Below are 16,289 nucleotides of genomic sequence, written 5' to 3' on the forward strand. Positions count from 1 at the left end.
TTAGAGTCAGGCTGTCTGACCCCAGCTGGAAGAGTATTTCTGGATTGTTTGGGTCTGATTGGGCCAAGCTGGCTTGGGAATAATCAATTAATTTTTAAAGTTGCTGCATTGCTCATTGTAACAATAGAGACTACGTCACATGGCATATTGAAACTGCAGCACAAACTTAACTGCAATCCCTTTCAGGAAGGGTTGTCACTGCACCTCAACTGTTGATGCAGGCCCAGAGGAGGAGCCTGAGCCTGTGCCCAGCAGTGGGAGCCATCATAGCTGAGTCCTGGATCCGGAGGTAATGGATGGACCAGTCACAAGGTGGTGGATGGAATCACAGCATGCTGAAGTTCCAGAATGTAATATAAAATAAGAGAAAAATAATTGCCCTTCCTGGAAAGTTGCACTGGGCCAATTCTGTAGACAAGGGGTCAGCAAGTGATTATCGTACTTGAAATGAAAAACACCAACCTATTACTGACTTCATGCATTCCAAACTCCGAGAGAATCTCTTTCATTACTGAAATTAAATAAAAAGCATTTCAATCTTTATACAGGTTAACATTAATTATTAAGGCTATAATATTAACATCAATAATATTGCCTGGAGTGGCTAAGAGAGAGATTGTTCAGTGACATATTAAAGGGTGATTCATTGTAATAGGGATGGGGGTGAGGGGGAGACTAAATAAATACATGAATTACAAGAGCTTGCATGGTTTTTTTTGAGGTGTGGGTGTAATCCACACTCAAACAACATTATTCCATTTTATAATTTTCACTTTGATCAGTATCTGCCTCTGCTGATAACTTCTGTTTACTTCCCCCTATATCCTTCACATATTCTTCATATATGGTGCCAAGATGCAGGAAGAATGCTGCCAGATACTATGAACAGAGGATTACCCTGAAGAATGAGGGAACTGGGCAGGCACGGTAGTGTAGCGGTTAGCGTAACGCTATTACAGTGCCAGCGACCTGGGTTCAATTCTGGCCGCTGTCTGTAAGGAGTTTGTATGTTCTCCCCATGTCTGTGTGGGTTTCCTCCAGGTGCTCCGGTTTCCTCCCACATTCCAAAGACGTACAGGTTAGGAAGTCGTGAGCATGCTATGTTGGCACCAGAAGCGTGGCGAAACTTGCGGGCTGCCCCCAGAACACTACGCAAAAGATGCACTTCACTGTGTGTTTCGATGTACACGTGACTAATAAAGACATCCTATCTTATCTTAACTGGGTCGCGGACAACAATTTCTGAGTACAGCATTCGCTGGAAGATTTGGACCTGATTATTAAGCTGCCAACATTTTCCAGTATTATTATGCTTTATTTTGATATGCAGAAAAAAAACCAATAAAATGAGGGTGCTTTAACTATGATTAGATTCGAGTGGATTTTTTGACCTGGGTAAATAGATTTGATAAGTAGCTTACTGGGTAACACCATCAAAACAGTGGGTTGTTCATTGTTAAAGTTGTAATCTTTCTGTTGCTAAATATACATGTATCCTTTCATCATACTCAGTAGGAAATGCTCCCCTTGGCCATACAGATATTGATGAGCATCGTTTTAGGAGTTTGTGTTCCCAGGGCAGAGTTCCACTCACAGGGAGAATTCACTGGAAATTTCCGTATGTTGGTCAGTGTCCTCTGAAGTATATTCAGCCCACTGTGAAAATTCATGCCACATCCCTGACTTGTTCACTTGAATTCCCACTGAATGCTTCCGGCAATTGTAATGGCGCTTATTGTCATCTGCATTTGAATTCTTGACATGTGCACCAGATCAATGAATTGCTTCAGCTGGAAATGAGTTTGTAAGGTTTACAACTTTACAATATTGTAACATTGTGTTTGAGATCTTAATATTTTTGAATATTTATTATTTTTCTCCTATTTTATTATAATTTCCTGACACCATACGTCAGCCCTGGCTGTGAGAGGAAGTAAAAAATACCTGCTGCAGACTATTTACATTACTGTGGTTACACTGGCTTTATAGGTTTCAAAGTTTTCTGCCTGTACTGTAGCAGAAATCTCTCCAGCTGCTATTTATTTATCCATTAGTCACACGTACATTGAAACACGCAGTGAAATGCGTCCTTTTGCATTACTGAGAATGTGCTGGGAGCAGCCCACAAGTGTCGCCACTCTTCTGGCGCCAATGTAGTATGCCCACAGCTCTTAACCCATAAGTCTTTGGAATGTGGAAGGAAACCGGAGCACCCAAAGGAAACCCACACAGACACAGGGAGATCATACAAACTCCTTACAGACAGCGGCGGAATTGAACCCGGGTCGCTGGTGCTGTAATAGCATTATGCTAACTGCTACACTACTGTTAATATTAGTTTATGTATATATACATTGGAGAGTATATTAGAGCTTATCACAACCAGTGACCATAAAGTGGTTGTTGGTAAGTAGTCTGCAGCAGGTTGCTTACTTCCTCTACCAGCCCAGAGACTTTAAGTTAGATTAATAAGAATCTTGCCTCAAAATTTTAAGACTTTCCTATAGTAGAATCTACCTCTTGGAGAATGGAGGCCTGAATTATAGCACACCTATTCTTAAGCATTAATTAGAAACACTGTGAATCAGACAAACTGACCTTTACCTGCAATACATTGACCTGGAGTCCTGTTGAACAAGTCCCTGAAATATGAGCAATTTCCCACAATTTTAGAACTAAAGGTTTATAACTTGGATAGCCCTTGAAAACAGGCACAGGGATTGTGTTGTGCAATGAATCCACACTAGATGTTTCCAGATGCAGGCAGCACACCAAGTTCATGCTGCCTACCCATTGTAAACTTTTCAATGTGAAGCTATCACTAACTGCACTGTTCATCGGCTCTCCACCTCATCAGGGACCCACTTTTTTGAGCATCTAGCGGCTGCATCACATGAAGCCAGCTTGCACCTCTTGCAGCGAGTTGCACTGTGGCTGCAACAGCTGTTCTAAAACCAAAGGTATCCCAGAAGATATTCATGATTGACAAAGCATGAGACTGAGCAGTCCCACATATTTCAGATGCTGATGAGTAAAGCCTGTATTAGAAATTAAATTTCATAATATTATCCTATAACATTTTCATGAGTTCTCACTGAAACCATGAGACTTACTTGGTTGTCTGTCAGATGGATTTATTAACTTCATGGCCTTTGTGTCATTAAATTCTTGCTCTTCATTGACTCCACCAAAAATGTAAAGCTGAAATATATGATGTTTCTTTGTCATTTGCTTCTGTATAAAATAGTTAGTGAAGGCAGCATACTAAATCCCAATTAAAAGCAGAAAACTGTGCATCTAAACACAAAATCTTCCTATTTTTGGATCCTGCACTACATCATATTTACAGAATTATTTTCTTTCAGATTGCTAACATTTTTATCACATGCATTAAACTTGAGAACAGCTTGACATTTGTGCTCAGTAAGTTCTGGTTTTTTTTTGTGCATTACCTAAAACAATTTTTAAAACATTCTGGATTTTTGAGTGAAAGATGAATATGTTCTTCAACAGTTGCTACCTAGTAATTTGCTCTTGATTTCACAGTGTGGTTCCTATTGCATTCAGAGCAGAAGGTTCTTAGTAAAAGACCCCTCATGCTGTGTTATAAACCATAAACTGATTCTTACACAGGGGCACCATGTCATCAGTTCACCCATGATACTTCGGGCTGTCTGTGGGAGACATCCTGTTCCAAGGGAAAAGACAATAGGACAAACAAAGCACTGACAATCAATAAAAAGAGAACAGACTCTTGAAATAAACAAGAACTCCCTCAGGCTACTTCAGAGGATCAATCCTAAATTGTGGAGGCCAATTAACCGTTGAACTCAGAACCCACAAGGGTCTGATCACAGCATATCCAGCAACACCTGGTAAGCTTGTAAGGACTGCAGTTACTACAGTACTTTCCCTGGTGACATGGATGGTTATCTGTCTCCTAGGCAATGTGCAGTATTAAGAATTCTAACAGTCATGAAAGAAAAAGGGCCAGGATTTTTTCTTAAAGAAATAGAACGTAGAACATAGAACATTACAGCACAATATAGGCCCTTCAGCCCACTATGTTGTGCCGACATTTTAACCTGCTCTAAGATCTATCTAACCCTTCCCTCCCACATAGCCCTCCATTTTTCTATCATTCATGTGGCTATCTAAAAGTCTCTTAAATATCCCTAATATATCTGCCTCCACCATGCACCCTCCACTCTCTGTGTAAAACACTTACCTCTGACATCCCTCTATACCTTCCTCCAATCAACTTAAAATTATGCCCCCTCATGTTAGCCATTTTTGCCCTTGAAAAAAGTCTCTGACTGTCCACTCAATCTATGCCTCTTATCATCTTGTACACTTCTATCAAGTCACCTGTCATCCTCCTTCTCTCCAAAGAGAAAATCTAGCTCGTTCAACCTATCCTCATAAGACATGCTCTCTAATCCAGGCAGCATCCTGGTAAATCTCCTCTGTACCCTCTCTAAAGCTTCCACATCCTTCCTATAATGAGGCGACCAGAACTGAACATAATACTCCAAGTGTGGTCTAACCAGAGTTTTATAGAGCTGCAATATTACCCTGACTAATGTAGGCCAACACACCATTTGCCTTCTTAACTTGAGGGATCTATGGACATGGACCCCAAGATCCCTCTGTTCCTCCACACTGCTAAGAGTCCTACCACTAACCTTGTATTCTGCTTTCAAATTCAATCTTCCAAAGTGTATCACTTCGCACTTTTCCAGGTTGAACTCCAGCTGCCACTTCTCAGCCCAGCTCTGCATCCTATCAATGTCCTGTTGTAACCTACAGCATCCTCCTACACTATCCACAACACCACCGACCTTTGTGTGATCTGCAAACTTACTAACTCACCCTCCACATCCTTATCCAAAATCACAAAGAGCAGGAGTCCCAGAACAGATCCCTGAGGAACACCACTGGTCACCGACCTCCAGTCAGAATACGCTCCGTCTACCACCACCCTCTGTCTTCCATGGGCAAGCCAATTCTGAATTCATACAGCCATATTTCCCTGGATCCCATGCCTCCTGACTTTCTGAATGAGCCTTCTATCCGGAACCTTATCAAACGCCTTACTAAAATCCATGTGCACCACAGCCACTGCTCTACCTTCATCAATGTGCTTTGTCACATCATCAAAGAATTCAATCAGGCTTGTGAGGTGCGACCTGCTCCTCACAAAGCCATGCTGACTGTCCCTAATCAGCCTATGCTTCCCTAAATGCCCATAAATCCTGTCTCTAAGAATCTTCCCCAGTAATTTGCCCACCACTGAAGTAAGACTCACTGGTCTATAATTCCCAGGGTTATCCCTGCTCCCTTTCTTAAACAAAGGAACAACATTTGCCACCCTCCAATCATCTGGCACTACTCCTGTGCCAGTGAGGATGCAAAAATCATCGCCAAAAGCGCAGCAATCTCTTCCCTTGCTTCCCGTAATAACCTTGGATATATCGCATCCAGCCCCAGTGATTTATCAATCTTAATGTTTTTCAAAAGTTCCAGCACATCCCCTTTCCTCACGCTGACATGCCCTAGCGTATCAACCTGTTGCACGCCATCCTCACAAAAGTTAAGATCTTTCTCACTGGTGAATACTGAAACAAAGTACTCATTAACGACCTCTCCTACCTCTTCCGACTCCAGGCACACATATCCTCTTTTATCCCAGATCAGTCCTACCCTCACTCTAGTCATCCTCCTACTCTTCGCATACATGTGGAACGCCTTGGGGTTTTCCTTGATCCTAATCGCCAAGGACTTCTCATGCTCCCTTCTAGTTTTCCTAAGTCCATTCTTAAGCTCCCTCCTGGCTACCTAGTAACTCTCCAGAGCCCTGTCTAATCCTTGCTTTCTAAACCTTAGGTAAGCTTCTTTCTTCCTCTTGACAAGATATTCTACAGCTCCTGTCAACCATGGTTCCTTCACTCTACCATCCTTACCCTGCATCAATGGGACAAATCTATCCAGAACCCCATGCAAGTACTCCCTAAACAACCTCCAAATATCCACTGTGCACTTCCCCAAGAACGTCTGTTCCCAGTTTATTCTCCCAAGTTCCTACCTAATAGCATCATAATTCCCCTCCCCCAATTAAATACTTTCCCATATTTTCTGCTCCTATCCCTCTCCAAGGCTATAGTAAAGGTCAAGGAGTTATGGTCACTGTCTCCAAAATGCTCTCCCACCGAGAGATCTGAAACCTGATCAGGGTCATTGCCTAGTACCAGGTCCAGTATGGCCTCTCCTCTAGTTGGCCTGTCCATATACTGTATCAGGAATTCTTCCTGGACACACCTAACAAACTCTGACCCATCTATCCCCTTTACACTAAGGAGGTGCCAATTAATATTAGGGAAGTTGAAATCACCCATGACAACAACCCTGTTATTTTTTGCACCTCTCCAAAATCTGTCTCGCAATCTTGTGAATTAAATAGCTGAAAGCTGGTTGTCTGGTCATCAGTGGCTAAAGAAGGTAAATCTACATTCTTCAGGAGTTTAGAAGAATGAGTGGGTATCTTATTGAAACATATCAGGATCTGTAGGACATTACAGAGTAGGTGTTGAGATGTTACCACTAATGGGAGAATCTCGAATTGGGGAAAATGGATACAAGATTAGGGGTCAGTCATTTAAAACTGAGGTGTATAGGAACTTCTTCTGGTAGAGGGTGGTGAATCTCTACCCCAGAGTTTGTGGAACTAGGGCCATTGAAGGTATTTAAAGAGGAAGTAGATAGATTTTTGAAAGATCAGGGAATTGAGGGCTAAGGGTAATTGGTACAGAAGAGGAGATGAGGCCTGAGGCAGATCAACCATGATCATATTGAATGGCGGAGTAGGCCTGAGGGGCTGAGAGGCCTACTACTACTTCTACTAATATTCCTTTTGCTCTTTTGAACATTTTTGAATGCATAGAGTGCTTCTGTTAAATGAAAATATGAAGGTAACGCACATATAAAGGAACTAACCATAAATGTATCCACTTAAACATTGAGTTCATTCTGAAACTGATAAGATTACAACTTTCCATGCTAAAGTAGCAGTAATAACATTTTTAGTTATTTAATTCAAATTACTGTAAGTCAACTAGAGGTACAAGTGTAAATGCACAGCACAGCATTCTTTAAAGCACCTGATTAAGGTTAATGCTTCTTTGCCTTGCTTCGTATTAACACATGGTTCCAGGAGTGGGATCAGTTCTCTTGTATGTCATTGAAAGGACTATTTATCATGCATATTTATGGATTATAAACGTTGACAGTCTATTTTAACGTAGATGTATTAGAATGAAATTTGAATTTATCTTCATTAGGAACTGCACCTTTTCTATGAAGGGTCAGGGGGCTTTGATCAGGAGCAGGCAAACTCCCTCATTTTCTTTCCCCTTTCTAGTCTAGGCATTGCAGCCCATCACTCCCTTAATGATTTTCCAGCTGAGATCAAATAATGAGCACAAAGATTCAGCCTTTATGATCTGTAGCATATTGCTTTGAAATATATTCCAATGCTTATTGATATCACGGATCCAGATCTAATAAAAACCCAAGCTGATGCTGTCATTACCTATTATATGCTCAATCCAGCCTACAGCTGATTTGTGCATCTTTCTGTAGATGAATTTAATTGTATAAATTATAAAACTGTAAAAGATTTATCCTGACCACTGTTTCTGGGCTAGATAATCCGGGCTAGATTGCACAACTAAATTATGGCATACACAACCAAACTTTATTGATTTCTGATAATCCATGGAGCCAGAGAACAGGATGGCAAACAATAAGATAAATATGATAATTCAGCCTTCACCATTTGTGTGTTGGGAAATTAGTTAAAAATAAAATGCAGTACATTTTAAGTAGGTCTATCCAGTTAGATAACAGGATGGTTGCTTTTTTTTAACTTTGATGAACCAAATTAATTGTATCTGTACTGGATTGCCTTGCAAAGGATGGTATTCTATTGCAATCGTGATGCCCCAAATTTTCATTAAGTTAAAATAAATACTTACTGCACATTATCCAGCTCTATCTCTGTCAATTGTAACCTAACAGAGTAGACTTCCATTTGCTTCCAGTTGTAAATCTAGCATTACAGATCACCTACTCATTAGTGAACCTGCTCAATTTCATTTCCAATGAGGAACATCTGGGCAGTAAGTTCAGAATCTACCACAATTTCAGATAGAATGCTGCGTTTCCAAACATAGAACATAGAAAAACTACAGCACAATTCAGGCCCTTTGGCCCACAAAGCTGTGCTGAACATGTCCCTACCCTAGAAATTACTAGGCTTACCCATAGCCCTCTGTTTTTCTCAGCTCCATGTACCTATCCAACAGTCTCTTAAAAGACCCTATCGTATCTGCCTCCACCACTGTTACCGGCAGCCCATTCCACGCACTCACCACTCTCTGAGTAAAAAACTTACCCCTGACATCTCCTCTATACCTACTCCCCAGCACCTTAAACCTATGTCCTCTTGTGGCCACCATTTCAGACATGGGGAAAAGCCTCTGACTATCTACCTGGTCAATACCTCTCATCATCTTACATACCTCTATCAGGTCCCCCCTCATCCTCCGTCGCTCCAAGGAGAAAAGGCCGAGTTCCCTCAACCTACTTTCATAAGGCATGCTCCGCATCCCAGGCAGCATCCTTGTAAATCTCTTCTGCACCCTTTCTATGGCTTCCACATCCTTCCTGTAGTGAGGCGACCAGAACTGAGCGCAGTACTCCAAGTGGGGTCTGACCAGGGACCTATATAGCTGCAACAATACCCCTCGGCTCCTAAATTCAATTCCCCGATTGATGAAGGACAATACACCATATGCCTTCTTAACCACAGAGTCAACCAGCCTCACTTCAAGATTCAATTCTGTCTCTAAAAGATAGATCATGTTATGTTGAATAGTAGAATAATAAAGCACAGAAGAGGATCAGTTGGTTCTCTGTGCCAACTTTCAAGGTATGGAAACTATTCATATTTTCCTGTTTTTATCTCATGGCAATGTACATTTTTCCTTTTTAATTATACATTCAATTCTTTGTGAAAATTACTGTCGATCCTGCTTCCATCATCCTTTCAGGCAACACATTCCAGATCATAAGTTAAATAAGTAAAAATATATGTTCCTTATAGTCCCCCTTGCTTTGTTTTTGCCAACTATTTTAAATCTTTGCCATGTCTTTAACAAGCCCACAGTCACTAGAAACAAATTCTCCCAACCTACACTAACTGATTCATAATTTTGAACACTTCTATTGAATCTCCCATTGATCTAGTCTGTTCTATGGAGCACAATTCTTAATAAAAGGGGGGAAAAAGTAATATATTTTGGCACTGAGGTATAAATGACACACTTTGGGGCACATCATAAAAAATCAGTTGATCATAATCTGCCAGACAATGTGGAAAGATCTCTGGTTTTGTGGCCTTTTTTACCCTTCCTACTGAAGGAGGTCTGGCAGAGCTGGAAGGAAAAAATGAAAGGAAAATGCTTGAAGTGATCAGTTTCCATACTTACATGACCATGAAGAACAAATGCTGTGTGGTTATGCCTACGGGCAGGGGAAATACCAATGTACAAAGGTATCTTCCACTTCATTTTTGCTGTAATATATATTGTATTAATAAAAAAAGATTCATTGCACCCCTTATTTCTGAATGAAACAAGATAACCTGAAGATCTCCTGCACCAAAATATCTCTGTGGTTGTAATAGAGACATGCTTAGAATGTCTATCTTTGGTGTCCTTTCCCCCATTCATTGCAAATGTAGTTGACTCTCCATTATGGAAAGGAGCACTTCCATGGAAAATGCAAGAACATGGATAATCAGATGGATGTACAATAAAACATATTCAAAGGCATCCAATATGTTATAGTATTGATTACTGTTTATTAAAACACTCAGTCATGATTGCTTGTTTGAAAATTGTTTCCCAGTTGTACCTTTTTTTCCAGCTTCTCAAACACTCCATGTTCTTCTTAATGGTCAAAACCACACACAGTTTTGCAGACGGAAATGACTACAGGAGGACTTCTTAAGATGCAGTGCTGCTGTGTAAACAGCTTCAACAAGTTTAAAAGATTTAAATATATTTTAATGCACTCCCACTGTAGTCAAAGTATTCTTAATGTACTCTATTGCACTATTACTGTACTCTTCTTGTCATTATTGTATTCCCACTGTACTCAGTGTATTTTCTGAAGGTTCTTTGGAGGTAGGCATTTAAGGATGCAAATGCTGGCTTTTTAACCTGACAGCACAGGTTGTTGTAACATCATATGATTAATCTACAAGCTGATAAATCAGCCACTGGTTAATCAAGAGTCCACTGTGGTTTACTCTGTACATACAAATCAATAGGCATCAATCAAATTGGGAAAACCGTAGTTCTGAATGGTCCTGAAGTTCAATGGGCTGTCTCCAGTAGGGGAATGATCACATTTCTCAAATTATTTGTCGCAAAACCAAAACATGTGACATACAACGGTGCATGCACATGGTCTCTTTTTTAAATGAACTATCACTTAACCAGCATGATGGCCTGAGTCACTGGTTCACTCTGGATTCATCCATTCACCCCACTTTTGCTGTTTATAATCTTTAAAAACAGATGAATGAATTAATATTTTTAATGGCAATGCACTAAACTAACTAGATTATGACTCAGTTGCACTTATAATGTCCTGGCACTATTTTTAGTAACTTTGAGCTAACTCAAAGTTAAATCAATAATTTAACACAGGAATGGATTTCACCCAAACCCAGTTCTGACGAAGGGCCACAGACCTAAAGTGTTTCTCTTTCCACAGGTGCTGCCTGAATTGCTGTTGTTTTTCCCATCATTTTATGTTTTTGTTACACCATAACACCATTCGCTTCAAGCAATTTTGAGGAACATAATCTGTTCTAAGATCAAGAACTAAGATTTAAAATGGTTGCGAAATGAATTACTTTAAAAGTATCCTGCCATTTTTGAACCATTGAGTCCTATAGCATCTGAATAAATAACCTTTGTAGCATTGCACTTTTGTGGGAAAATATGTGGCGACATGCAATGTAATTCAAAGTAATGAGTTAGCATTACATTAAAGTGGTAAGTCTAATACTTTTATCTTCAAATGTAAAACAGACAACGAAAAGGACAGATAATGTGACTGCTTATTCCTGTCAACTGGTCACTCTGTGTTATGGCTAAATTAAATACAGTTTGTTGTATATAATGTTATGAAAACAATAGCAGCTCATTTTAAACCTCCCTGAAGTATCACTTCCTCCAATCAATGTGAGAGTTCTGGGAGGAGAACCAACTAAAAGAGGCATCTGTGATTCAGATTCCCTCAAACTGTGATGTCACCAAACAATCTTTTCCCAATGGTTTGTATTATTATTTATTTATTATGAATACAAGCAACCAAAAGTTATGAAAAATATTCTGCGCTATTACAAATTGTTTACTCAAATTATAAGTTGAACAATGTGGAAAGGTGTTACTCTGGTCCTTTTAATAAAAGTACTGGATTCATGAGGAAGGATACATTTGCACAGCTAAGGGTTAATAGTTAACAAACAGCCTTTTAAAATTGTAATGATCTCACATTCTGAGTTTCTTATACCTCCTGCAAGTAATGCTTCTCTGCTTTGAGTCATTGTTTGATATTCCTATGAACTAGCAAAACTTACAAAGTTTTTGTTGATCTGCAATATTTTCTAATTCTATCTTAATACTCATATTCATAATTGATATCAAGTTGTAATATGTCAACAAACATTGTAAACATTGTAAACATTGGCCAATGTATCTTGATTGCAACGATTATTAAAATATTTCTACAAACTGCCTTCAAGTTCAGAAAATGGGTTGACAATCAAACTTTGTTCATTTGCTAATGGCCTAAATGTAACCGTATTTATTTGATTTGTTCAGCAAGTAGTCACATTGATTTGGCAGGACTCCAGGTAGCCTTAACACACTGCTAATTCTCAATTGCAAGAACAACAGGCTGGATCCTGAGCGCCATTGCTAGATGTTCCGGTGTTCAGCTGTATACACTGAGTAAGATCCAGACTTCACACACATGCTCTCAAATGTGAATCTGTCTAACAATGTGCTCACAATAGATTACACTTGCGAAATCACCTCTCGAATTCTAAACCAGGGTATGAGGGGTGGGTGCAGAAAACAATAGATAATAGCATATAATAATGGTAATAGATCTAGTCAGTCCCATAATTATCTCTTGCTTGAACATTTTCTGTTGTTGCTGCACGGTCTATTGTTCATTTACATTTTCATTTTATCGGGCACATTATCTCCCATTTCTTTGGAAATGGCCTCTTTTCCCAGTCAAATATAATTCCTTTATCTTTGATTGTTCCCTCTCTTCTTCAGTATTCATGTTATACCATTAATTGACATGATCACTGTTCCCTAGCTGACTCCTTATCCTTGCAACAATTAATGGAACCACTTTATTTCATAGAATTACATCTAATTCTAAAGGCCAAAGGTTGACTAACAGTTCTGTATTCAGGTAGAGCTGGGGCATTTCTTTCAGCTCACTTGGAAATCGAAGCCTTATTATGTGACGGCCTCTGCATTAGTGAAGTGCTGTGTCTCCTTATGTACTATTATAATATCTGAGGATTTGTTAATTATAATTTCATTGTATTGATAAGATGGACAGTCTTTTCATGTGCTGATTTTTGTTATTTTTGATAAACCTATTGTTTGCAATCTAAGTTATGTTCTGATAGAAAGCTTACAGTATCTCTTTCTGACACCTCTTAGGACCTCAGTGGGGGTATTGTTGTGTAGAAAAAGACCATGCTTTAGTTCATGGAAAGCAAGGGCTCAGTTTCATGAATGGTCCTTGCTTCTGACCTGCATCTTAGGATATCCATAAATGTCCTGCATGCTAACTTGCCAACTTTCCACTCCCACCACCAACCAATCTCTCCTGTTTCCCCACTAGAAAGACAAGTCATGCCTGAGTATGTTCCTTGCAGTGACACCTTCCCATAGATTCATAATAAAAGCATAATAAATACCTGTAACATTTTAAAATAAGTACTTACCAAGACTCAATTTCACAACATCATTTAATGTTACTTTGCTGCCTTCCTGGTCACAGTAAGATCCACCAAACACATAGATATCCTGTATTTAACAATTGTATTACTGTAATTCAAAGCAATTTTTAATAATTTATTTAAATATAAAGGTAAGATATTCAACACAATTTAAATCTACCTTATCATGGTGTGATGTGAAGGTATGGGAGCCTCTGCCACATGGCCCTTCACCTTTTACCTCACACTGGCTCCAAGTCAAAGTTACTGAAATAATAATAGATATATTGATTGATGAATAAAAATAAATGACAGTGCATCATTGTACTATGAATCTGAAACATTAACAGCACGATGAGGCTGTTCAGTTTTACCTTTCACCAGTTTTTAGTTTGTCTATCAAGAATGAACCAAAGGCCTATTATCTGAACATCTAATTGCTTCTTACTCATGACAAGAAAGAGCAGATTTGGCCCATCAGGTCCCTGCCAGCTCCCAACAGATCAATCCCCCAGCCCCATTTCCCCCTCTACTAATTTCCCAGTAACATGAAAGTTATTCTCTTTCTGCACGTTAACTCCTCTTTGATTTGTTTTGCCACTTACATACACCTACTGTAAAATGCAGTGGCTAATTAACCCACCAACACATCCTTGGGATTTGAAGAAAGCAGAGCACCTAAGGGAAACCTACATGGTCATGAGGAGAACGTGCAAATTCCACACAGACAGCACTGGAGGTCAGTATCAAACTCAGGTTGTTGGAGCTGGAGACGGCAAGTTTAACCTCTGCACCACTGTACTGTTTAAATGATTTAAGCACTTTTGCTTCCTTGATTCTAACTTGGAGTCCATTCTATATATTAATTTCACTTTTATACAAAGAAAGATTTTATGCAATTGGGTATCAAACCAAATTGGTGACACAAGAGACTGCAGGTGCTGGAACCAGGAGCAAAAGATAAACTGCTGAAGGAACTCAGCAGGTCGAGCATCATCTGTGATGAGCTGGGCTGTTTCTAGTCAAGACCCTGCATCAGGACTGAGAGTGTAGAGGGAAGATAGCTAATATAGAGAAGTGAGAGGGAGGGATGAGACAGGGGCTGGTAGGTGATAGGGAGAACCAGACTGATTATACATCCCAAGGATCCTTACCTCTCAACCTTTCAGGGGGCTGGACTTAGCTTTATTGTGGGCAGCCTCTCACAGTTTGATGTCTTTGATTTCTTTATCTGTAGAGTGCAGTGTGGAAGGACACAAACTGCTAGAGAGCAGGAGTCAGTGCCACTGACCTCCTGCTCGGCTGCTGATTCCAGAATCAACTCTGGAACATACTGAGGTAAGAAGCCAGATGCACCTTACAAATCTGAATGGAGTGATCCACTGTCATTAAGGAGATATGTTTAGCTAAGACAGATATCTATTACAAGGCAACACACACAGAATGCTGGAGGAACTCAGCTGGTCAGGCTGCATCTACGAAGGGAAATGAACAGTTGACGTTTCAGGCCGAGACCCTTGAGCCCGAAATGTCGACTGTTTATTTCCCTCCATAGATGCTGCCTGACTTGCTGAGTTCCTCCAGCATTTTGTGTGCATTGCTTCAGATTTCCAGCATCTGCAATCTCTCTTGTGTCTCTATTACAAGGCACAAATTTTCACAGCCAACTTGACTACACCTCCTCCCACCCTACTTCCTGCCCCACCTTCTCTGCAACTGAAGACAAATGTGTTTAACCTCATTCTCAGTTCTGATTTAGAGTCTAGGACTTAAAACATTAGCTGTTTCTCTTTCCACAGATGCTGCTTGACCTGCTGAGTATTTCCAGCATTTACTGTTTTTATTTCTACTTTCTGTAAGGACTCCAGTTCATACTCCCATATTTTCCACATCCTTCATATGTGTTCTGAGGTCCAACCAGTGCTTTTGAGATGTCTTCCTTTTTCTATAACTCTGGTTTATGGATAGCACTCATCTGTTCCATTTCTTCTTCTTCTGATCTCACTCCCTCTCCTCCCAGACAAAGCAAGGGTAGGGATCCCCTTATCCTCCCATCCCACCCCACCAGTCACCTTATTGAATGGATTATCCTCTGTAATTTTTGCCAGTTTCAATATGATGATATGTCTAGACACATCTACCTCTGTCTTCCCCTTTTTAGCATCACTCCATGTAGTTTCGTCTCCCATCTTCACTAACACCCACACCCCTTGTGGCATTTTCCCATGTACTCACAGGAGATGCAATAACTTCACCCTAGACCTTCCCTTCCCACCATGCAATGATACAGCTTCTGAGTGAAGCAGCCATCCCTTGTTGTTGGTATATTGCATGTGGTGCTCACAACACAGTCTCCTCTTTCTTGGAGAAACCATATGCAGAACAGCTCAGTCTAGTCTGCAGGAGTGACCCAGAGCTTTTTTTGCTGTCATTTTAATTCTCAGTCATATTTCTAACCAGATCTCTCTTGCTTAGGCTCTTAAAATGTTCCAACAAATCCCAACATAAGATCCAACAACTGCATCTCATCTTTTAACTTGGTACATGGCAGTCCCCAGGACTTAATAGTGAATTCAACACTTCAGATAACCAGCCTTCCCAGCTGGTATCAGAATTGGCCAGTTCTGATGAAAGGTCATGGACCTGAAATATTAACTCTCTTTCTCTATCCAAAGATGTTGGCTGATCTACAGAGTACTTCCAGTTTAATTTTGTCTTCATTTCAGATTTCCTGAATCTTTAGTATTTTGCTTTTCCAGTTTATATCTCATGGTTCCTTTTTCTTCCTCCCTTCTCCTCTGCTTTAATCCATCTCCTTCTAGTTGCATTTCCTCCAGGTAGATAATCTGCAATTGATATGCCCACACCAGCCTCTCTCAGCCAGCACAACCACTACTTGGTGTCATTCAGTCTCTCTTGGTCTCCCTCCATCACAGACATTCCCTTTGATCTCTCCATCCCATCCCTTCCCTTCCATGCAACACAAAACATTTGATGTCTAACTTTTCTCTCTTGTGAGACCTGAAACATTAACTGTCTCCACAGATGTCACCCAACCCCTTGAGTGTTATCAGCATTCTCAGTGTTTAGTTAAGATCTTAGATTATTTTTTCTATTTCTCACTGTATATTTACACATTTTTAATTAACAGCAATGTTTCATTTTTTTATTTTTAGTATTTTTAACT

At 40.0% G+C, this 16,289-nt stretch overlaps 1 protein-coding gene across 1 annotated transcript in view; it reads right to left on the reverse strand.

The window, feature by feature from the left end:
- Positions 1–16,289, reverse strand: part of zmp:0000001301 (rab9 effector protein with kelch motifs) — an 80,825-nt gene that overhangs the window by 26,720 nt on the left and 37,816 nt on the right. The window contains exons 9-13 of the mRNA XM_052020633.1: positions 13,284–13,369; positions 13,109–13,190; positions 9,549–9,634; positions 3,114–3,201; positions 463–511 (exon numbers count right to left, since the gene is read on the reverse strand). Coding sequence (XP_051876593.1) covers positions 463–511; positions 3,114–3,201; positions 9,549–9,634; positions 13,109–13,190; positions 13,284–13,369 — 391 coding nt within the window. The remainder of the gene's footprint in view (positions 1–462; positions 512–3,113; positions 3,202–9,548; positions 9,635–13,108; positions 13,191–13,283; positions 13,370–16,289) is intronic.

This window comes from Pristis pectinata, chromosome 7 (genome assembly GCF_009764475.1).
Source record: "Pristis pectinata isolate sPriPec2 chromosome 7, sPriPec2.1.pri, whole genome shotgun sequence".
Taxonomy (NCBI): domain Eukaryota; kingdom Metazoa; phylum Chordata; class Chondrichthyes; order Rhinopristiformes; family Pristidae; genus Pristis; species Pristis pectinata.